At 49.6% G+C, this 23,185-nt stretch overlaps 1 protein-coding gene, 1 long non-coding RNA gene and 1 pseudogene across 8 annotated transcripts in view; 2 read left to right on the forward strand and 1 right to left on the reverse strand.

The window, feature by feature from the left end:
- The window catches only part of LOC105747595 (uncharacterized), a 73,004-nt gene that overhangs the window by 23,327 nt on the left and 26,492 nt on the right, over nucleotides 1-23,185 (reverse strand). For 3 of the 5 annotated variants that reach the window (XR_011649478.1, XR_011649475.1, XR_011649479.1), the window contains 2 exons: nucleotides 19,761-19,871; nucleotides 13,404-13,545 (listed from right to left, as the gene is read on the reverse strand). This is a non-coding gene — a long non-coding RNA (uncharacterized lncRNA). Of the gene's footprint in view, nucleotides 1-13,403; nucleotides 13,549-19,760; nucleotides 19,872-23,185 lie in introns of all 5 variants that reach the window. The other 2 variants (XR_011649477.1, XR_011649476.1) reach the window with 1 other exon arrangement.
- Nucleotides 629-22,576, forward strand: PHF19 (PHD finger protein 19). 3 transcript variants are annotated; one of them, XM_058302471.2, is made up of 16 exons: nucleotides 2,213-2,241; nucleotides 2,916-2,954; nucleotides 3,414-3,614; nucleotides 4,137-4,218; nucleotides 9,092-9,187; nucleotides 9,580-9,680; nucleotides 10,201-10,349; nucleotides 11,766-11,861; nucleotides 12,517-12,585; nucleotides 12,782-12,902; nucleotides 14,411-14,478; nucleotides 15,714-15,875; nucleotides 16,465-16,552; nucleotides 17,255-17,340; nucleotides 18,547-18,642; nucleotides 19,953-22,576. In XM_058302471.2, exons 3-16 carry the CDS (start codon nucleotides 3,429-3,431, stop codon nucleotides 20,293-20,295), a joined length of 1,743 nt encoding a protein of 580 aa, XP_058158454.1. In that variant the 5' UTR covers nucleotides 2,213-2,241; nucleotides 2,916-2,954; nucleotides 3,414-3,428; the 3' UTR covers nucleotides 20,296-22,576. The 3 variants fall into 3 exon arrangements, with proteins under 3 accessions (XP_058158451.1, XP_058158452.1, XP_058158454.1); XM_058302468.2 differs by lacking the exons at nucleotides 2,213-2,241; nucleotides 2,916-2,954 and adding an exon at nucleotides 629-961; XM_058302469.2 differs by lacking the exon at nucleotides 2,916-2,954 and having other exon boundaries at nucleotides 2,123-2,241.
- On the forward strand, nucleotides 6,026-6,984 carry LOC111759121 (glucosamine-6-phosphate isomerase 1-like; annotated as a pseudogene).

Here is a 23,185-nt window from a genome sequence, read left to right on the forward strand (position 1 = left end):
CTTATGTGTCTGTACTGTTACTGTGTTGTGGCTCTATACATGTTACTTTTGTCTACCTTAGGTGCAAGTTGTTATGTGTCTGCTGTGTACAGTCTCTCCTTATATGTATCAATGTCTACACCTTTTGTATTCATATTTGTCTATTGTGTCGTTGATGTGCTATGGGTGCTGTGTGCACTGTGTCGTGTATCTGTTTATTATGCTCGGGTTGTGTATCTAGGCAGAATGTCGCTGCTGTAGGTGTAGGGTGTTGTGTGTTTAGTTTGTGAATCCTGTTCAGGTTGTCCCGGCTCTGTTTGTGCTGTGAGTCTGAGTCTGCGCCAAGTGTCCGCACACCCCCGCTGTCTGTGCCAGCTGTCTGTGCCCTGTGCTCACAGTTGTACGTCTGTGTGTTTCCTCCAAAAGTGTGCAAGCCTCTGTGTGCCAGGTACGCGGGCTGTGTTCCTGAGAGTCTACCTTGTGCCGGCGCCGCGCCGCGGCCGTGTCGTGGCGCGTGTGTCCGTGCCGCGTGCCTGCGCGCGGCGCGTTGTGGCCGCCGAGGATGCGCGCCCGCGCGGGCGGGGGGCGCGGCGGGGGCCGCGGCGGGGGCGGCCCGGGGGCGGGCGCGGGGGAGCGCGGGCGGCGCTGCGGGGCCCGGTGGCCGCGGGCTCCAATGGCGAGGCCGGCGCGGCCCCAGCTAATTACATAAGCGGGACGTCAATAATTCGCGGGAAAACGCGAAAAAGATGGCGCCCTGCGCCCGGGGGGCCCCTTCCTGAGCGCCCCAGCCCCTCCCTCCCTCCTCCTCCCCCCTCCTCCACCCCGCGGCGCCCCCGCCCCGCCCCGCCCCCGCCGAGACCCCGACCCCGGCCCCACGGGCGGACACTCGGCCAGGCAGCCGCGGGCCGAGTACAACCGCCTCCGCCGCCGATGCGCCTGGTGGCCAGACTCCAAGTGGGACCGGCGGACACGCACCCTTGCGGTAAGTTTCGCGCTGCGGGCGGTCAGGCCGGGCAGGGGGACTCCTCACCACACTCCTCTCTCTCCACACCTCCCTCTCTCTTCGAAACCTCCCAAAACGGGTCAAACACTTCAGGGGGTGCGGAGGTTGGAGACTTGCCGAGCCGCGCGCCCTGGGGAAACCGCGTGAACCGTGCCCGCAGGGCAGCGGGAACCTCTCCCGGGCCCCCGAGACTTAGGGGGACGTGGGTGACAGGTCGCTATTCCCTTGCCCCAAGTCTACTTTTCCTGCTCGGGAGGTGCGGAGGGAAGGGGGACCCAAATCGGGGCGTTTTCGGATTTTGCTCACATCTGAATTCGGGCTCCGGCAGGACTGGGGTGGGGGAGGTTTGGCCTGGGTGCGACCGAGGAGTGGAGCGCTTGAACCCGAAGGGGGTACTTCTACAAGTTTTTTTTTTTTTCCCCTTCTAAACACCCTTTTTAAAAAGCCAACGGCCGCCCCGGGAGAGGCCCCGGCGCATGAATCATCCTCGCTTCCTGCCCCCGCCCGGCCCCGCGGTCCGGGTGCCGCGGATTTGAACTGGACGCCGACGGGAACCCGCAAACAGGCATTTCTTTGCAGATGGGTTTGAATCAGCCAATCACAGCCCGCGGGGGCCAACTCCGGGAGGATGGAGGCGGGGGTGGGGGTCCGCCACCCGAGGGCCCCGCCCGGCCAGGAGGGGAGCGCTGCAGCCGGGCCCGCTCGCAGCAGCGTGGCGGGGAGGAAGTGTCAGTTTGTGAACCTGCCGCGGCTTGGGCGGGCGGGACCTCGCAGCGCGGGAGGAGCCAGGTGGCAGGGGGAGGGCAGGGTTCGGACTACATCCCCAATCTAGTGCCTGTGCGCCGTGCCCTGAGAAAAGAGCATAGCAGTGGAGAGGGGTGGAGTGGAGGCTGGGAGTGGGGGTCGGAGGGAGAACGTGGCCGTCTGGGGAGCCAAGCCCACAGCAGTGGTGCCCTGCCAGTCCCAGGGACCCTCACAGTCACCATCACACCCTACACGCACACAAACTCAAATTGGTTGCACACACATGCATTTAGTTTCATATTACACTGGTGCACTGCTGTCGACAATGTTACACATTCTCACACGGGTATGCAAACACAAGGAAACACTCACACAGGATTCCTTCCCTGTCGACAGATAATCCTTAGACCAGGTGTCCAGTGCCTGGGAGGGGGCCAGAATAGCGGGTGCAGGAAACAGAGCAAGGCTGTGTTAAACAGCTGGAGTGGAGTGTGTGTCCAGGGGCATCAAGCCAGGTGAGTCCAGAGAACCGCTGGGGCCCTTGGTAAGGGACTTAAACATAAGATAAAGGCATTTCGATCTTCCTTTGAAGGCACTGGGGAGCCACAAAAGGTTTCTGGAAGGGGATTTTAAGACAAGAACTGGTGGCCCTTTGGGGGGAGGGCAGGGACGGGAAAGCCTATTTAGCACTGGGCACTGGGATACATGGTACATAGCCCCATACTAGATCCCTAGCATAGTGGAGCACATGACTCAGGAAACAGTAATGGAATGAATGAATGGCACAGGCAAAAAAAAAAAAAAAGGCCTAAAGGTTGACAAGAGGGATGAAAAAGGGGGCAGATGCCAGAAGTTATTGTTCTTGAAGTCAGATGGCTGTGACAACTCATTGGTTGTCTGAGGGCATCCTGGGGACCAGAGCAATACCCTTTTCAAGAAGACAGAAAGCAGTGGGGAGCAGTGTGTTTTACTGGATGGTGAAAGACAAGCATGGAGAGGGTAGTATGGAGATGACTTAAATGCTCAGAACAAATTTGCATTTGTAGTAAAAGCATAAGCCAGTTTAAATGTCCCAGAATTAGTTTCCATTAAATCATCACATAACTGAGGACAGAAAGGAGGATTACAGAAGACACAGATAGCCAAATCTATACCAGTTCACAAGCCACTCATAAGTTTTCCTTTCTAGGTGAGTTTTCCCTGGCTAGATCTGAGGGGGTCAGGACAGGTAAGCAATAAAAACTTCATTCCCCTGGAGAAGGCCCTCCAATCAGAGAACAAGGAGTATGTTTGCGTAAGGGATAAAGTATCAGGTTGCTAAGCTGGGGAGTATGGTTCAGGCTCCCCCAAGACAGAAAAACTGCTCTGTTGGTTGAGAGATTCTTTTTTAGAAGGTGGCATGGTATGAGAAGAGAGCAGGACTTACTTAGAATCAGCTCACCTGATTCTGAACTATGGCTCTGCCTTTGACCCACCAGCCACTTCCCCTTCCTTCCCAAACCTGTTTTCCCAACTGTAAAATGGAGATAAAGTCTCCCTTGGAGGGTTGTCACGAGGATTCAGTAAAATGATAAATTTGTCTGGCATGTAGCACGGGTTACATAAATGTTAGCTTCCTTTTTTCCCCTAAAGGGCCTTCTGGAGCAGGTAAGCAGGAAGTGAATACCCTTTTCTCTTTCTCTCTCAGTGTCATTGGAAGCTGATGGAGAATCACACTCTGGACCCAGGGACTCGGGACTCCTATGGTGGCACTGGCCACCTCCCCAACAAGGGGGCCCTGGTAAAGGCCAGGAACAATTTCAAAGACCTGATGTCCAAGCTGACGGAGGGCCAGTATGTGCTGTGCCGGTGGACAGATGGACTGTACTACCTCGGGAAGATCAAGAGGGTAAACTTTTTCCCCTGGCCCTTGTTCCCAGGCTCAGCATCCCTCTCCTCATCCCCTGGCCAGGCTCTGAGACTAGTGATGGGGGAATGGGGATTGCTGGGAAATTCCCCTCTTGTCTCTCCTGCACCAAAGCTCAAAGTAAAAGGAACCAGAGCCTGGTTTTGCATGTAACATCCTTAGGCAAACATCATCCAACCAGTTCTTTAGAAAAGTGTTTTGATAGCCTATAAACAATTAAACTCAGGTTGGAGAGGACCACAGACAGCCAAGCATTTGACCAATCTGTCCTCCGTATTCCCACCAAGTTGTTGTCTCTCAGTCTTTGTACAATTCCAGTGACTAGAAGCAGGGTACCTCCAGAGATTGCCACACTTCTTCCCCTTCTAGCTTAGCTCTACTTCCTGGAGCTCAAGGAGTGAGTCTATTGTCTTTGCCCTTCAGGGACAAAAATGGAAAAGACCGTATTCTGGTTTGCCTTTTCCCCAGCCACTTTCCCACATTAATCCTCTTTCTGTGTCCTAGGTCAGCAGTTCTAAGCAGAGCTGTCTTGTGACTTTCGAAGATAATTCCAAATACTGGGTGTTGTGGAAGGACATACAACATGGTGAGTATTCCTAAGATTTCAGGTTCCCTGCCCTCCCCAGGTCCTCTCTCCTCTATCTCCTTTTTCCTTCTCTCCTTCCATCTCCTACTCCTGGCACTTGGCCTTGTCTGCGAACACCCCAAGCCCACCTGAGGTGATCAGATTATCAGTTGTGTGTTTATCTAATTTGTCATCCCCTTGAGTACTCATGACCTCATAAGGGATTCAGGGCAGATGAGGAAAGTGGTTCAGGATGAGCTGGGACTGGGGGTCTCAGGCCTGTGTTTGCTCCCTTGTTGTACTTCATCTCTTGCTGCACCAAGCTCTGGGTCAGTGAAGGGCTAGGAATGGGGAGACACCCAAGCAATGAGAATTTTCACCTCTACATTTGAGCATGTGTCCCCTTTCAACATGTGAAGAAGATTGCTGGGGGCAGCTCTTTCCACAGAGCAAAGAGTTTGAAACAGGCAGCGTGAAGATGAACATGCCTGGGGTGGGGTTGAACCAGCTTTCAGCGTTGAAAGGGAGCTGGGTTGGGCTCTGCACTTTATACACGAGAACTGCCTGACTTCATTCCTCTTGCAACCACTATTTATTCCACAAACAAAACCCTGTCTTTATCATATTCAGGCCCCTGTGGGGGATACAGAGAAGAATCAGATACCATCACTCCCCTCAAGGAGCTGGTATATTCTTACAGAGATGGAAAACTGGAGGCATTTTTGTCACCACTCTTTCTTCCCATGCACATAAGACATCACTAATCAATGCCACACTCAGATCTTTAGCATGGAGCTCCAGGCATATACTACCAATCAATCAGAGAAGAAACCTGTTTGCCATTTATACTCTAACAGAACAGACATGATAGTATTGGGAGTAGGAAGAGAGGTAGGCTTTAGGGCAAGATAGACCTTGGCCAGAGTTCTAGCTCTGCTCTACAACTTACTATCTGCATATCCTTGGGCATGTGATGTAACATCTGTTTCTTCATATGAATAAAAATGGGATAATGAAATTCTGGTCTCCCAGGGTGACTGTGAGCATTAAATGAGAATCCATGGAAGGTGCTTAGCCCAGTGCTGTTATGGTGGAGGTGACAGGGAAGCAGCTTCTAAAGAATTTATCTGAAGAGATGGGTTAGAACCCAACCAGCTAGTAGAGCTTCCAAATAGCCCATTTCTCCAGAGAAATTGTGGCAAGTGAAGACAGATTCTCCTCCAAGCCTCTCTTGCCCAAATTTATTTCATGAAGATCAAAGCAAAGCAGTGAGGATCTACCCTCCTGCGTTACCCTCATATCGAAAGTGTAAGGAACCAGCTGGAGAAGGAATATAGCTCATCTTAGCAGACCTTGTGTAGAAGACCCACAGTATCTCAAGCAACACAGAGGTGCTGTGATGCTTGGCTGGAGAATGGCTCATCTTTGCAACCAGGTGACTGCTCCTCATGGGCATCTCCCAAGATGTGAGCATAAGGCTGGGTACACCATAGTTATTGCTCCATCACTTCATTAAGCTATCCAGGAGTTACTGCAACTTCCTGGGGACATATTCAGGAATAGGAGGCAAGGTTCTTTCCTGGCCATTTATTCAATCAACATGTCAACTGTGTCACACACTGTATTAGGCTTCGTGGATAGAGATGAAGAGATATCATTTCTCCCCTCACAAAACTTGCAGTCTGCTAGGGGAAATTAGACATGACATACCTCAAAATGTAATTTATCCACACATAAAAACATGGTATTCTTCAACAACAACAAAAAATTGCAAGTAAAAGGATGGAAAGGGAAACTGGATTAAAGATGATTTAAGAAATATATCAACCAGTCACTGTAGCTGCCACTGGAGGTGTCCTTGACACAATGAAGCTTATCATCCTCAACCCCTATTCTCAGGCCAGTGAGTGGGGCAGCCAAATAAGGAAGCACATCATCCAGTTAAACTCGGGCAGACAAGTACTTCACCCCACTTGGCTGCTGTAAGAAGTTGATTGAGTACTACAAGAATGGGGGACCTGTCCTTTAAATGTGTGAAGACCTTAAAAGGGGATGAGTATATGGCCCTTCCTCAAGGCCACCCAAAGAGTCACCACTGGATGAGGAACAGCTTCTTTGGCACATTGGCACCCATCGAGAAAACACCAATATGCTGGGTGGGAATACAACCAACTTGCAGGCTGAGTGTGACATTTTTGAAGATCCCAGCTGTGGGTGGGATAGAGCTGTTTATTGGAGGCATTGGCTCTGAAGGACACATTGTCTTCAACAAACTGGGCTGTAGCCTGGTATCCAGGACCGGTGTGAAGACAATGGCCATGGACACCATCCTGGCCAACACTAGGTTTTTCAGTGGGGATCTCACCAAGGTGACCACTATGGCCCTTGATGGTGGGTCTGGGCACCATTGCGGATGCTAGAGAGGTGATGATCCTTATCATGGACGCATACAAGGTGTTTGCTCTGTACAAGGCCATCAAAGTGGAAGTGAGCCACATGTGGACTGTGCCTGCCTTCTGGCAGTATCCCCGCAGAGTGTCGTGTGTGACAAGAATGCCCCCCTAGAGCTCAAAGCGAAGACTGTCAAGTATTTCAAAGGTTTAATGCTTATTCATAACAAGTTGGTAGACCCCTTGTAGTGTCAAAGAGAAGGAAACAGAAAAGTCAGCCTTCCAAGAAATCATACAGTGATTAGCCTGTGCTACACCTAGTATCAAGTACCTCATAGGGATGGGCAAGTTCTTCTGGAAATTATTGTTAGAACAGGATTGTATTTCTTTAATTCATATTGTTATTCCAGATAAGTGGGTGAATCTATCTTGGCTATGAAGCTTGGAGCTTATTCCTGTGGTTTAGCTACAGGGAGAATAACTTGTTTATAGCCTACTGATTCAGAAAAATTCCTGAAAAATGTATTCTATCTTCTTGGTGTCTGCCACACCTAGGAGTTTTAACTTTTTGTTCTGCCTCTGACACTGTTCACCTGTACAACACACTCCTTTTAGGATTTCTATCATTAGATGCCTGATTCCCAACTGAGAGGGAATTAGGGGCTTGTGTATATTGCACAGAACCTTTTTGGAGAATCTTGAGAGCCCCTCTTAAGCAGGCCTGCCACCTTGAGAATCACTGTGGTAGATTAATGTCTAAAGTAAGTATAAGGAAGAACCCCTCTGGTCAGTAACAAGTGCTATAGAAAGAAAACTCTTGCTTACTTCAAGTTTTTTTTTTCTTCTGCTCTCAGAGTTGACCTTTTATGAACTTGGACTGAATGGGGGAAGAGGGCACTAAAGAGAAGGCTTTTGCTGATGAACCCAGAGCCCAAATGGGCCCAGGCACATCAAACTCCTCTCCCATAGAGACCTTCTGGCACCAGAAGGAAGAAGGCAGAAACCCTTTGCCCAATGAAGCCTGTGATTTTGTTCAGAGGTCTCACTATGCCTCTTCTTTTCAAATATATACTCATTACAAGGTCAGAGGTCTACTAGGGCAACAGACACTGCCACAATTTCAGTGTTGGTTGTTCAGTCAAGGTGATAGGAGCCAGAACAAGCAGCCCAGGTATGAGTTTAACATAAAACATGAGATATGCTGTCTTGCTTGCATAAGAGCTGAGTGCCAAGACAATATATCAAATTCTTCTCAAGCTGCTGCATATTCTTTCCCCCACTTACTGTACTCTTTCTAAGAACCTCTCAGGCTTATGTGGTGTGATTTAAGGTTTCCAGTGCATCAGGAAGTACAACCCCTTTGTCCATTTGTCCTTCATCCTTGTTCATGAGTCTATTGCTCTGCCTTCCTTTTACTTTACTAACCCTTCGTGGAGTGGATGCTACCTTCTCTTGCCTGTCTTTGTGCATGTTTGAAGCTGCTGCAGCCCCTATTTCTGGGAAAGACTCTGCAGAGCCTGGCTCAGGCCTCTCTCCCCAATGAGAGTTGGTTTTTTCATTTTTTTTTTTTTTTTAGGAGGTACTGGGGATCAAACCCGGGACCTCATACATGGGAAGCGGGCACTCAACTACTTAAGCTACATCTGCTCCCAGGTCTCTCTTTTTAAGTGCTATATTTGGTACCAGTGTTTGGCTTAAGCTTTTGTTCATGATTGTGCTGTCATTCTATTTTAAGCTAATGGATGAAAGGACTTGTGTTTTTAAAAAAAGAAAAAAATGTATCAACCAATTGCCACATGTGTACTTTATTTTGGATCTTAATTCAAAAGAATAAATTGCTAAAATTATGACATCTATTTAAGAGATTACTAGAAATATGAACACTAACAGAATTTTTTGATACTAAGAAATTATTAATTTTTTAGGTGTGATAAAGGTGATGTAGCTATGCTTTTAAAGAGACAGTTCTAATCTTTCAGAGATACCACTGAAATATTTATGGAAAAATGATTGAGTATCCAGGACTTGATTCAAAATAATACAGGAGGGGGGGAGTGGATAGGAGTACAGTCAAAATAAGATTGACCATGAGTTCCTAATTGTTGATGACATGGACTTTCATTACAGCATCCTGTCTATTATATAAGCTTTAACTTTCCCATAGTAAAAATTTCAAAATTACTTAACATAATTTTGTTAAACAAAACAAGTTAAATTAGGCAGGAGAGGCAGCATGATATGGTCAAAAGAAAAATGGATTTGACATCAAACAGTCATGGGTTTGAGTCCTACCTCTCCTACTTACTAGCTGTGGACTCTGGACAAAAGACTTCATTTCTTTGAGTTTCAAGTTCCCCATCTTTAGAATGGGGTAATGATAATAGGTACCTCACAGAGGTTGGGGAGATTGAAAGAGGTGGCATATGGGTCCAGTGCTATGTTGGCACACAGCAGAGGCTCAGCACCTGTGAGCCAAGCCTGACCCTACAGGGCCTCTCTTTCAGCTGGCGTTCCAGGTGAGGAGCCCAAGTGCAACATCTGCCTGGGGAAGTCATCAGGACCACTGAATGAGATCCTCATCTGTGGCAAGTGTGGCCTGGGTGAGTGTGATGAGCAGGGCACTGAGAGGGCCCCGACCTACTGAGGGCTCCGACAGATGGGATCCCCTCACTGGTTCTGATGGGTACTGCTCCAAGCTGCTGGGGCCCCTATTGGAAGTCTGGGGTGACAAGGGGCCAGTTTCTCAGAGTAAAGGCCCAGGGTGTGACCTTTGGGGAGAGTCGGGGCCTCTGGAGTACCCCTGGGTGGAGAGCACGGGTGGGAGAAGCCATACCTTGGTGCCTTCCCCCTGGGGGCCAGTGCTGCTTTGAGTTCCCTGCCCGGATGCCAGTTTGTCTGCCTTGACAGGCATTGCCAACCATTCCCCCAGCAGCTGGCAGGTACCGAGCTCATAGGACTTGCCGCAGCCCTCACATCCCTGCCTCTGCCATAGGTTACCACCAGCAGTGCCACATCCCCATAGCAGGCAGTGCCGACCGGCCTCTGCTCACACCCTGGTTCTGCCGACGCTGCATCTTTGCACTGGCTGTGCGGGTGAGCCCTCCATCCTTCCAAGTTCCCGCCTCGCCCCCTGCCTCCAGTTAGGAAGTTCAGACACTCCCTGGGCTCAGGATGACTCCCAATCACAGAAGGGTCATGCTTGGGCTTTGGAGGCAGACAGCACCTCTGTCACTGACCAGCTGGATGTCCTTGGCCAGGTTACTTAGTCTACTTGAGCCTTAGTCCTTACCTGTTAAATGGACTCAGGTTTGGTGTCAGGAGTAGGAGGTCCCCAATAAATGGTGTTTTATTGTTAAAAGAGAAATTCCTTTAAGTATCCATACCCAGTACATATTAGTAATTGTTGATTTTCTTTTATTGTTCTTAACTACTTAATGGAAGTCCTTCTGGGACAGAGAGGATAAGTTTGGGAATGGTGGGGAAAAGCTCCTTGTGTTTCTCAACCCCATGGGATCCCCCCAACCCCTGGTCAGCGTTTCTTTTGATAGCTGTGTGCTGACAGTGTGGCCCAACTAGGACACGGAGGATGACCTGGGCTCTTGTCTCCCCCCAGAAAGGCGGCGCGCTGAAGAAAGGCGCCATCGCCAGGACGCTGCAGGCTGTGAAGATGGTGCTGTCCTACCAGCCCGAGGAGCTCGAGTGGGACTCGCCCCACCGCACCAACCAGCAGCAATGCTACTGCTACTGCGGCGGGCCGGGAGAGTAAGGCCACGGGTGGGGCCCTGGGAGCTCCAGATTGCAGGGGTGGAGCTGAGGGAGCAACCCCAAGAGGAAAGCCTGAGGGATGGGACCTCAAGGCAGAGGAGATGAGGGATGGAGACTGAATGGGATAAGGGAGGCAGCGGGAGCTGTTGGAGATGGGAGGGCTAGTGCTAGCACTGTAAGGCAGTGGCAGACAGGGCAGCTGTGTGCTTAAGCTGTGTACTATCAGAGCCAATGAAACAGGCTGCCTAGTAAGGTCTTAAGATCCTTCTCCCTGAAGGTATGTGAGCAGCAGCTGGGGGTCATGGGTAAGGATGCTGTGGAGGGGATTCTTGCCCTGGACCCCAGGCAGAGCTAAGCCTGGGCAATTGAGCCTGCTGCTCGGGGCTGGATGAACCCAGTGCCAGGCCCTATGGCAGGAGCCACAGAATTAAGAGATGGGGTCTGTGCCCTTAGGAAACTCAGCCTTGAGGACCTCTGAGTGTTAAATTTCAGCCCCTATCACTGTTGATGAGAACTGAGATGTGTGTTTACAGCCCAGCTCTAGCTGGTAACTGGCAAATAACAACTGCTTCTCTTAGACAGGGTTAATTACCTGGGTCCACCAATTTCCCAGTGTTAGGAAGCCTAGGGAATATCAGACAGAGAAATGCTTACAGAAACTTTCCTTTACAGCTCTAAGGCACTATTTCTCAAATCTTGATGGGTAGTCACCCAAAGTGAGAATTAAAAATCTATCTCCCTGACACTCACCTCCCACCCCCAAATTAAATGTTTCCAGTAAACCAAGGAATCTGTGTTCTAACCCAGACCTCATGTGATTCTGATATAGGTGGTCCATGTAACACACCTCACAAGGTGTGACCAAGCAGCAGTTGTTATTAAGAAGATACCTTTTTGCTCTTCATTTATATTCAGTGAATAGGTGGCTGGCCATCATAGGGTTGACGATACTGGGAGAGAAAAACTAGCCATGATCCCTGTCCACATGAAGTTTATAGGAGCCATTATTCTCCCATGAAGTCTCCCAGCAAACTTTTCCCTACTAGTGACAAACTGGGAAGCAGCATGTAGGATGCAGTCCAGAGATGTGGGCTCCATTGTGGCATGCTGGGGGAATTAGGGAGACCAGGATTTGAGTCACCATCCACCACTTACTATCTGTGACCTTGAGCAAACCTCTTTGACTCATCTGTAAAATGGAGGCAGGTGGCCCACCTTTTACCAGATGGAGAACAAATGAAATAGCATATGCCTTGCACCCAGGACCTCCCCTGCATAGCCTAAGTGCTCGGTAAACATGAGTTCTTCTTCCTTTCCCCCAGTGGAGGCTGAGTTGGGGTGGGGAAGGGCACTGAGGCTTATGCTGGGCTGGGAGTATGGGCTGGACTGATGCTGGCTCTTCTTTCTCTCTAGATGGTACCTGCGGATGCTGCAGTGTTACCGGTGCAGGCAGTGGTTTCATGAGGCCTGCACCCAGTGCCTCAATGAGCCTATGATGTTCGGAGACCGGTAAGTGCTAATTGGGGGTTTATGATAGTGTTCACCTGTCTATTGTAGGCAGATAAAGATGGGGGAGGCCTCAGCTTGGCTGGACCAGGAGGCAATGAAGGAACAAGCAGGTTTAGATCTTCAGTTGCACTGACTTGAGGGGAACCTTGGCCAAGTCCCGGCCCTCCCTTAGCCCCAGTCTCTTCACTGTCTGGGCAAGGGGATGACACAGTGACACAGATTCTTCCCTCCACCCCCGAACCCCTGCCCAGCATTACTGTAAGAGCCACTGGAGAAATGATGGCTTGATCAGGCTTCCAACCAGTGGAGTAAGTTAATGGAAGACAATGGCATATAATGTGTGTTTTCTTTGGTGTTTCATGTTATGTTGTTTGTGACTGTGTCTGTGTTTATGTTAGAAGGGAAGTGGGTGACCTCTGCAGCCCAGCCTAACCCAGTTCATTCTCTCCAAACTCAGCCACAGTCCAGGGGGATGATATTTGGGGAGCATGTTGGGGGCAGGGGTTAGAGAGGGTAGGGGAGTATTTCTTGGTTCCTGTCCTATTCCCCTCAGAGGCTACCAGCCCCAGGAGCAAGAACATTGACTATGGGAAAGCAGGTGGGGGTGTGTGTTAGAGCCCCTCCCACCATAGGTCCCCTCTCCATTGACCCACAGGTTCTACCTGTTCTTCTGCTCCGTGTGTAACCAGGGCCCAGAGTACATCGAGAGGCTGCCTCTGCGATGGTGAGCGGGTAGGGCTTGGCAGAGGCCCGCCCCTGACCCTCCTACCTCCTCTCCCCTTTTTCCCTCCGGTACATTTCCATTTCAAGTCACCTGGCCCCATCCTTGCCCCTGACCCTCCACTGGAACCCAGGAAGCTCCAGCCCGATCTGGGCAGGCTGCTGCCTCACCCACCCCACCTCCTTGCCCCCTTGCCCAGGGTGGACGTGGTTCACCTGGCCCTCTACAACTTGGGGGTGCAGAGCAAGAAGAAGTACTTTGACTTTGAGGAGATTCTGGCCTTTGTCAACCAGCACTGGGAACTCCTGCAGCTTGGCAAGGTATGCAGGGACCATGGGATGTCAGAGTGGCAGGAGTCCATTCCACAAGTGGGGTAACCAAAGCCCAGAGAGGCAGGGAAGGTTGCCCAGGGCCACACAATGCAGGACTAGGATCTCATTCCAAGAGACACTGCCTTCCACTAGAACAACTGCATCCCCAAGTGACACTGCTTTGTCTGAGCTGCTGCATCCCTGAGTACAGGCTTCTGGAACCTGTATCCTGCAAGGGTCTTTCTGGCCACAGGTTTTGTCAGTGAGTGGGAACTCAGCTGCAGGGAGCTAGGGCCTGGGACTAAGCTGTGCTGAAGCAGGGCTCTCTACTGAGAGGTGTACGACCCACTCCAGAGTACCTAACTAGGATGGAAACTGAAGTGGGCCTGCCCCCTGCTGGTCCTGTTCCAGATAGCAGAGATGGGTCACCAGGATCTGGGAGCAGTGGATCCATGGAGTAAAGTAACAAACCAAAGAGACTTTCAGGATGGCAAGTGGAGAGTGACTTACCTGTCATCAGGCACAGCTTTGGGGCTGAGCAGAGACTGGACCTTCCATGGTGGGGCCATGCCCCATTTTCGATAATGACACTTTTGGAATCCTCTCCACCACATCCAGAGTGAGGTGTCTTCTTTACTAACCACCCCAAATTCTTCTTTGAAAGAAACAGGGATTTAAAAAAAAAAAGAGAGATAACCTTTATGCTTTGCAAAGGATTTTCATAAGATAATGTGATTTCTATTTACAATGTTTGACAATATATAGACATTCATATTACAAAGTCCTAAAAAATAGAGCTAGAATTTAAAAAAAAAACATTTTTTCTGACTTATTAAAAAAGGTACATATTTCTGGTAGAACATTTTAAAGTACCAAAAGTATGAAGAAGGATACTGAAAAAAAAAAAATATCCATATTCCCACATCACACCTCCCAGAAACCATTATTAATATATAAGTGCATTTCCTTCCAGCCTCAGTTTCATAGAGTTTTTAAAAGGTTTAGATTATACTATATATACCATTTCAAACTCTCTTTTTTCAATTGATATTATAAGTACTTTTCCACATACTAAAGAGTTTTCATAAGCATTTTTAATAGCTGCATTAGGGTTCCACCATAGTATAGTTGTTTCCTTACTGTTGGGCATTTAGTTTCTTTCCCATTTGTCCATCATTAGAAACAATACTGCAGTGAGCATCTTTGTAAGTAAAGCTTTGTTCACATTTAATATTACGTCTGTATGATAGATTCCATATAGGGGGGTATTCCTGGTACCCCCAGGAGTACCATTCCTGGGCCAAGGGTATGATACATTTAGGACAGGAGTTGTTCTTCCCATTTACAAATGGGGAAATGAGCTCAGAGAATTGAAAAGCCTTGTCTGAGATCATGGAATAAGTCAGTGGTTCTCATCTGATGGTCTTATAAGCATTAGAAGGGAAGAAGGGGCTGGGGCCTCCTCAGACACCACGTGCCTGGCTCTGACTCTGTCCTGCTGGTCTGCTCCCTCTTAGCTGACCAGCACCCCTGTCACGGATCGAGGACCTCATCTCCTCAACGCTCTGAACAGTTACAAAAGTCGGTGCGTGCAGCGAGGGGAGGGAATGCCATGGGGCACCCCAAGGTGGGATTTCGGTCTGATGGTTCTTCCTATCTCATAGCCTTTGCTCAAGAGGTACTCCTTGCCTGGCATGTACCTCCCCCCTTTTCTTTGACCATATATATCCTTCCAATCTTTCAAGATCCAGAGAGCACCCCAACTCCTTTCCAAATCTCCCCTGGTACCCCAGCAGCCTGACATGTTTTGGTACTGGGTTCGACTCCACAGGGGGCCTACAACCCCTTATCTCTGAGGGCCCCTCTTGCTGTTCTGGACCAGGCAGTGAAGGATTGAGTCATCATCTCTCATGTGGGCTGCAGCCTCCTAACTCATCCCCCAGACCATCTCTTCCCATCTTGCCTGCTGAATTCTCCAAATAGCTGACTATGTCCCTTGCTAATGACCATAAGTCCGTGTCCAGGCACCTTAGCCTGGCATTCAAGGCCTTTATGATGACACCCTGCTAACATTTTCTGCCACTTTCCCTTTGCTTTATCCTGGATGCTAGCTGCACTAAACCCCATGCTTTCCTATCTCAGTGCTTTTGCTTATGCTGTTCCCTTTTCATAGGATGCTCTTTAATCTCTTTCATTCATTCCATCAACAAATATTAGGTTGTTTCTGTGAAAAACCCTATTCTAGATGCTGAAGAAGCAGTGGGGATTAAGACATGGTCCCTGCTTCTATGAATCCTTTCCAGACACCTCTAGGTAGAATTACCCACTCCCTTTCCCACCTTCGCATGGTTTGGGGCCCAAACATAGCCCCATTCTTCAGTACATCAAGCTCCCTCCCTTCCCAGTGTTAGTGAGTCCCCTGAGGGTCACCTCTGTAGCCCATGACAGCTCATCCAGTGTTGGAAGGACAAGGGAAGTACCTTGAGGTACTTCGAATCGCTTTGGGGAGCCAGAGAACAGAATGGTATAGAATCCAGTGTCTCAACCATAAGAGGTCTGCTGTGAGCTGGGAGGTGACCGTATGGTTGGTTGAGGCAAAGAAAAAAGGCAGAGCAGCAGCAAGGACCACACCCATGCAGGGCAAGGAATGGGGAGGAGCTGCCATCCACATTCTCACCTACCACCTGACATTGGGGAAGCCACTCAGGGTTTCAGCTCTGGGCCCAGGGAGGAGGTAGAGAGGGTGGTTTAACACTTAGCCCCACTCACCAAAAGGATGGACTGACAGATTCCAGCGCTTTCTCCTCTCCCACCCCCCAGGTTCCTCTGTGGCAAGGAGATTAAGAAGAAGAAATGCATTTTCCGCTTGCGAATCCGTGTCCCACCTAATCCTCCAGGGAAGCTGCTGCCTGACAAGGGGTTGGTACCCAATGAGAATGGTGCCTCCTCTGAGCTGCGCAAGAAAGGAAAGAGCAAGCCTAGGTCAGTGCCTGGGGACCAGGAGCTAGGGTGGCAGCTGCACTATGTTTCTCTGCTCCCAGCGCCCGCTATGTGGTAGCCCAGTCAGTATGCAGGGAGGGCCTATGCCCAGCTAGTCCCAACTGTAGGCACCCTGAGCGGGCCACTTAGAAGCTGGCTAAAACTTTATCCCAGATCACAGGCTTCTTCCACCAGTCCCCTTGTTGCTTTGCTTGGAGGGAAGTCAAATTATGAAATCCAGCTTTGCAGCTTTAGGGCATGAGCAGAGATCAAGAGCAAATCAGAGTGTAAGGGGTCCCTAGCTCTCCTGGCTTGGCTGAGCCCTCTTGTCCTGGGCGTTGGGGGGCAGGGCATCTGGATGCATGTGCCTGGGGAGTCACCTTCTTCTGCCCACCATACCCTCCTCCACACCCACACTTACTGCCTAAAAGGTCCTCCCTCCAGTCTCTTTGTGAAGATGCTGCTGTCGTTCAGAGCCCACTCCCACCCCCACTGCTCTAACCCCAGTGCTGCCCCACCTACTCCTAAGGCTTCTCTGTGCCCCACCAGCAGGCTCTGACTGAGGCACCCTCTTCCTTTTCTGTCTCCACAGTTTGTTGCCTCATGAATTCCAGCAGCAGAAAAGGCGAGTTTATAGAAGAAAAAGATCAAAGTTTTTGCTGGAAGATGCTATTCCCAGTGTTAGTTTCTTGTTTTCTTGCTCTCCACTTTACACAATAGGGTCAACATGTATTAGGGATTCCTGTGCAGAAGACTTAAATCCCATGGCCCCGGGGAATCTCCCACATCCCTTAAAGAAGTTAGTTCCTATTACAGCTAAACAAGGAAAAGCCCAGGCACTTGCATCATTCCTTTATCTCCCCAAGTTCTCAAGAACCAGAAGGGGTAGGCAAGACAGGTAATCTCTTTGCTCCCACTGTCCAGGTAGGGAAATTGAGGACCAGGGAGGGGCAATAACTTCCCTGAGGTTACACATCAAGGCAGTGTCAGAGCCCATCCATGAACTGAGAGCTCTACAGCAGTCACTTTCCTTCTACATTCTTACTAAACCCATCCCCTGGGCAATATCATTAATAAGGCCTCACATCTCCCAGCACTTCACAGTTTACAAGGCACTTTTACACCATTATTTAGTTCCAACACCTCAAAAAGTGAAGCAGGGCAGGGGTTATTGTCTCCATTTTGCAATTGAGGAAACTGAGGTCCAGAGAGGTGAAGGTCATACCGTTGGCTAGAGACAGACCCAGGACCAGAATTGAGGTGACTCTGCCCCCTGGTCAGGACTTGGATTAAGAAGGAAGTTATAAGTCTCCTTACCTAGGCAGAGCCATGCCCTCAGCTGCCCTGGCTGACCCCACTCCCTCCTCCCTCTGTGTCCACAGAGTGACTTCACCTCGGCCTGGAGCACAAATCACCACCTGGCCAGCATATTTGACTTCACACTGGATGAAATTCAGAGTTTAAAAAGGTAACAATGAGGCACCCAGTGAAGAGGCCTGCTGCAGGGTCATACTGAAACCCCCAAGTAAAAGGATAAGAGGTTAAAAAAAAGGGGGGGGGCCAGTATGGCGGGCGCTTGCCTGCAGGGTCTTCCTCATTAGAACTTTCAGTATATCCTCTACTGCTGAAAGTTTCCAGGGTTCCCATGGGACAGTGGGACAACTAGTGTAGTGTTCAAGACCTCCCCTGGGTGTGTGTGTGTAGCTCAGTTGGTTGAGCTCCCGCTTCCCATGTATGAGGTCCTGGGTTCAATCCCTGGTGCCTCCTAATAAAAAAAAAAAAAAAGACCTGCCCTACCAGGGCCCTCCACAGGTCTCCGACTCCCTTTCCTGCCTCTCCTTGCCTCACACCTTATACCAAAATTGCTGTGATTACTCCCCTGCACACACTGCTTTGATGCCTCCCCATCTTGGCTCACGCTGTTCCCTCTGTGTGGAATACCCTTTGCCATACTCCACCCCATCTGAAAAGTCCTCAAGCTCTTGCTTCCCCCAGGAAACCTTTGCTAACTCTCCCCAGGCTATGTTAGATGCCTTCCTGTGTATTCCCACAGCATCCCATGCTGACCACATTGTAACATGACATCTCCCATCTGCACTGTGAACACATCAGGGGAGGGTCTGCATCTTTCATTACTTTACTCCCCAAATTATTAAAGGTCATGCAGTGCTGTCCTGTGGGCATGGAGGAAGAGCGGAGGGCTTTGGAGTCAGACTGACTTCGGCTGCAGGCACTACATAGTTACTAGCCTTGTGACTTTGGCTAAATTCCTTAACTTCCCTGAACCTCATATTTTCACATAGTTGTGATGAAGCTCAAACAACATCCTGCAAGTGAAAGCACTTTTGACTTGCAAAATGTTGCACAAGTGCCTGAGATATCATGCTCATTGTTTTTAATTTTAATTATTGACCCCGGTGCTACAAGGCTTTTTTGACTCTGGACTTTGAAGGCTGGATGGGTAGAAAATGGACAGACAGGGAGGAGGCAGCAACTGTAGGTGTGGTGGTGGAAAGCTCCACAACGGGCAGACAGGCTTCCCTTTGGATGAATAATGCATGTCACAGGAGCTAAGAGACAAAGGGAGAGCTCCCAAGGGATTCTGAGGGCCAGGTTCGCAGGACCTCGCTGGTCTAGGCCAACAGCTGACTCACTTTCTTCTCATCCCTGTCAGTGCCAGCTCAGGACAGACCTTCTTCTCAGATGTGGACTCAACTGATGCTGGCAGCACCTCTGGCTCTGCCTCCACCAGCCTCTCCTATGACTCCAGGTGCGCTTTCCAAGACTGGCCTTGTAATTTCGCAAGTTCCCCCGTTTCCTTCGTCTCCAGCTTCTATGACAGCATAGCTCATTCTGTGCATTTGAGGCCTGGACTGGGGGTTCTGGCCTTCTGTGATTGTGTATCTGGCTCTGAGACCCTTAGGTTCTGAACCATTGGGGTTTTAAACAGGGGTTAAGTTTGGGAGCCAAGTTGCTATGGTTTCATCCCTTTGGAATGCTGGTCTTTACCTGCTACACAAGGTTGTGAGACACACGTTGCAGGGTGATTCTAGTTTCAGAGTTGTTCGACCAGAGTTTCTTTCATCCTAGGGTTCTTCTGTGTGCAATGATTTTGCTTGCCTATGCTTTTCCAACTGCAGGTCCCCTGACCCTGGTTCTTGATTGTTTGAAACTGGTATCTTTCAGGGTCTTTAAGGGAAAGATACATTTATTTGCAGGCTTGATAAAAAGGAATTTTGCATCTTATAGGGTTCAGGGTCTGGGAAAGGGAATAGAAATCCCTCAAGACCTAGCTAGGGCAATAGCCTACCTTGGTGTAGCTGGTGCTCAGCAGCATAGGGGATGGTGGAGGCTGCAAAGCTCACATGGGGATTTCTTTTTAACTCTGAGGCATCTTTAACTGTATTTTAGCATACTTAGACCCTTGCAAAAGTCAAATCAAAGGTATAATGCCTACAGAGGTATGTCGTGGAGTCATATTTCTCCCTTGAAACATCTGTTAAGTGTCTTTCTCTGCTGTTGTCTCATGTATTTTCATTTATTTCTTCCTGTTTCTTTCTCACTAGCTCTTTGGATCTTGGTTTGTTTCTTAGTATCTGTGAATGTGTCCTTCTTGCATGTCTGTTTATCACTTCTGCCTCTTTCTGTATATGTGCATGTGTCTGTCTCTCCAAACCAAGCTCTGGGGTACCAGGCACTTTAGTCTCTAACCCCCACTTGTAACCATTTGGCTCATCTAGCTACAAAGGAAGAGTCCAGATGAGGGACAAGGCAGTGTAAATAGGGCCACTGCTCTGTACCACTTCAGGGGGCACAGAGTGGTGCCCCTGGATTTATACAAAGCTGAATCCCTGAATATAAAGGTAAAGATCATGTGCGAGGACATACCTGCGTTTGAATCTTAGTTCTGCCACTCTCCAGCAGGTTATTTCCCTCCTTACTGGGCTTTGTGAGGATCCAGTGAGATAATCCATCCCCAAGCCTGACAGTGCCTTGTACCTAGGAGGGTATTCAGGGAGAAGAACTTGTTATGTTTAACCTATCATTCCCATCATCTTCCTTTTCCCCCTCCTGGTACAGACGGACAGTGGGCAGCCGCAAGAGGAAGCTGGCAGCCAAAGCGTACATGCCACTGAGGGCAAAGCGACGGGCAGCTGAGCTGGGTGGACGCTGCCCCTCAGACAGCAGTGCAGAGGGGGCTTCGGGCCCTGAGAGGCCAGATGAAGGCATCGATAGCCACACATTCGAGAGCATCAGTGAAGATGACTCATCCTTGTCCCACCTCAAATCATCCATCACCAACTACTTTGGTGCAGCTGGGAGGTTGGCCTGTGGGGAGAAGTACCAGGTGTTGGCTCGGAGGGTCACCCCCGAGGGCAAGGTTCAGTATCTGGTGGAGTGGGAAGGGACCACTCCTTACTGATTAGCCCTCAGGGGATGTTGGGGGCCCTGGAAACCAAAGGAGGGACAGTGGAAGTCACAGGCTCCCTAGTTCTCTCTAGGCTGAGGTCGGGGGAGGGGAGCAGGATGGGGAGGACTCCAAGTGCCTGGCAAAAACTCCTGCCTGCCTGCTTACCAACCAGGGAGGCTCTGCCCAGGCCAAGACTTGCACCTCTGTTGTGTTCATTCTGCTCTTGGACCGCCTCAGGCTCATCACCCTTTTGCCTGTGTGCTCAGGTCCTGCTGGCAATTTCTCAGTATCTCCACCCCAGCCCCTCAAATTCCTCTGAACTTGTATCCCCTGGTTCTGTGGTCTGTGACCCAGTATCCCAAGGCCTTAATCTTTCTCTTGGTCCCCATTTCTGTATCCCTTAACTTGACTCTCTCGTCCCTTTTGGGTATGTTTCCACACATTATGTGTTCATCTTGACCTATGGGGTGGCTTCGTACTGGGGACATTATGAGAATGGGGAACTTTTGGAAGAGAATGGGTGAAGGTGGATAAAAGGATGCCTCTTAGAGCTTTTCTTTTCCCCCTTCCCTGCCATTTCTCCCTGCCCTTAGAAAGTGAGGGTGGGAGAACACAACACCTCTGTGAAAGCCTGTGTGGCAGAAGCCCTGGGCTCTTAGGATCTAAGTGTTAAGAGGCTGGGTTTCTGCCTCAGAAGGCACCAGTACCAATTAAGGCTGAGTAAGGCTGTAGGTTTAAGCTTCTGAGGTCATGTATGTTTTCCTTTCCCCAGGCTGCATCCCCTTAGTTGCCATGGAGCTGAACCTGGCTTTGTTGCTAGAATGGAGGCATTTTTGAAAACCAGAGACAGGGAAGGAGGGGGAAGCAGGAAGAAGGGAAGCCAAGCCACGCTAAACCCTAGTTTCCTGTTCTCTCATCCCCAGGCCCAACTACACACACACCCAAGCAGTATACATTTGTTCACACAGCTTACCTCCACATGTGCTTACTCCACACAACAAATAACCATACATCCAGGCACAACCATTCAGCTTCCGCCCTGCAAGTATACACACACAGCCACACACTCCCTCAAATGCCAGCCTGGCTCCTGCCCTTCACTTCCCCTGGCTCTCTTCAGGGGCTATGTGCTGCATACTAAATGTGAAAGCCTAGCTCCTGCCCTTCTTTCAGCCCATGAAGTAACTTTGGTCTCAGAGGGAAGCAAAAAGGACTCATACTCTCTTCCATATCCCCCGTCCCACCCTGAAACTGACAATCACTTTTTGGGATAGGTTAGGATTTTTAAAGGGCATGTGTTATTCAATCCCAAGGGAAGCCTTTGTTGGTGGTATATAGAGAGTATTCTTAGAACCTACACTCAAATTCAGGCCTATCTGGAGGAAACCAAAAGTGAGAGGGGGGAACCCTCAGTTTTGCTGCTTCTGGAGATACTAGAAACTGACTCACTCGATGGGAAAACAGAAGGAAGTGCCTTCACTGGGAAGGGGATGGGCACCTGATGGGGACTAGCCTTGCCAGCTACTGTTGTGGCCTCCAGCTTGGTGGGTCTTGGAAGCTGCCGACTGGAAGGCAAAGGTGGATGAAGCTTTGGGAGAGGGATGGTGGCGGCAGGCTGTTTTTTCCTTTACTAGCCTTGACCCCCTCCCTACCTTACCGTGTTCAGGGGGGGAATTGAGAAAGATCAGGTGTTCCCTGCCTCAATCTTTAGCTCCTACAGTGCCTTTCAAATAGGATCTCACCTCCTGTGCTCAGCCAAGCATTACCCCGTTTCCTTAGTGCAGCCCAGGCAGGGAACGAACTGGATTGGGCCCTTATCCCTTTCTCAGCCCCACAGCTGCTGCCACCAAGACCCCTGACTAGGGCCAGGTGGAAGAGAAGCTGAGAGGCCAGTCCCCAGCCCAGCCGGGATGTGGGACCTCAGATCCAATCTGTGGTGTTCTGCCTGACTTTAGAGCATGGCAACCTCCCAGGGCAGCTTTCTAGGCTTTCTGAACAAGGCCTGTTACAGTGCATCTGCACCTTTCTTACTCAGCCTCCAGAGAGCTTGAAGAGGGGTGATGGTGGGCAGGGGGGAAGTCTTCCCAACTTGGGAAGTCAGCACAACACCTAGCAAGGTCACCCTGACTCCCCATCACAGTGTTTCATTTGTACCAGATAATAGCTGCATTACTGCCAACTGACCTTATAACCCTGTGCACCTTCTGAAAGATTTACGGTTTTGAGTTGCTGCTTTTAATAACATTTGTTATATTAAAGTTATAATTAATGTGTCTGATTTACAATTTTAAAACTCCCTTTGAAAAATCACTTATCGGCTGTCAGAAGCAGGAAGAATTGGCTCTACTCTTGGTTTCTTGGAGGCTGAGGAGAAATGCGGCAACCCATTTGCTCTCTCTGGCCATCTTGCCTTTCCAGCCATTGCCTACCACATTCTCTTGTTATTATCCCCATCCTGATCACCAGAGAGATGTGGAAACTTTTTCTACTTGACCCATGGAAGCAAAGAAACATCAGCAGAGTGCCATAGAGAAGTAAGAAATAAGAACTGACCCTATTTGTCTCTGCCCTCAGAAATACTCATAACTATGGCTCCCAGCTCTTTCCACTGTTCTGCTTCAACCTTGTAGCTGTTAATGAACAAGGGGCTCATCAAGGGTTATTCTCTGGTTGAAATCAATGTAAAGGGAATGAAAAGTGAATGGCCTCGAGTATCAAGAGGCCTAGGCTGTAGGCCCAGCTCTATAGTCAGCAGCCATATAGACCCTTCTGAGATCAGTGAACCTATCCTACCACAGCTGGAGAGTACCTGGTTCTGTGGTCTAGGTTAGTGTTTCCAAATTCTCAACAAGTGTTTTTCTTTGGAAATTGGAATTCTCGGAAATTCCTGAAATCAGAAGTT

The sequence above is a fragment of the Dasypus novemcinctus genome, chromosome 8 (assembly GCF_030445035.2).
Source record: "Dasypus novemcinctus isolate mDasNov1 chromosome 8, mDasNov1.1.hap2, whole genome shotgun sequence".
Taxonomy (NCBI): Eukaryota; Metazoa; Chordata; class Mammalia; order Cingulata; family Dasypodidae; genus Dasypus; species Dasypus novemcinctus.

Excerpts from the sequence above, each read along its gene's own strand:
- PHF19 (XM_058302468.2), top strand. The coding sequence starts at position 3,429 with ATGGAGAATCACACTCTGGACCCAGGGACTCGGGACTCCTATGGTGGC. Across the intron at positions 12,586-12,781 it reads GAGAGGCTGCCTCTGCGATG|GGTGGACGTGGTTCACCTGG; the intron begins GTGAGCGGGTAG and ends CCCCTTGCCCAG. Across the intron at positions 15,876-16,464 it reads AAAGGAAAGAGCAAGCCTAG|TTTGTTGCCTCATGAATTCC; the intron begins GTCAGTGCCTGG and ends CTGTCTCCACAG.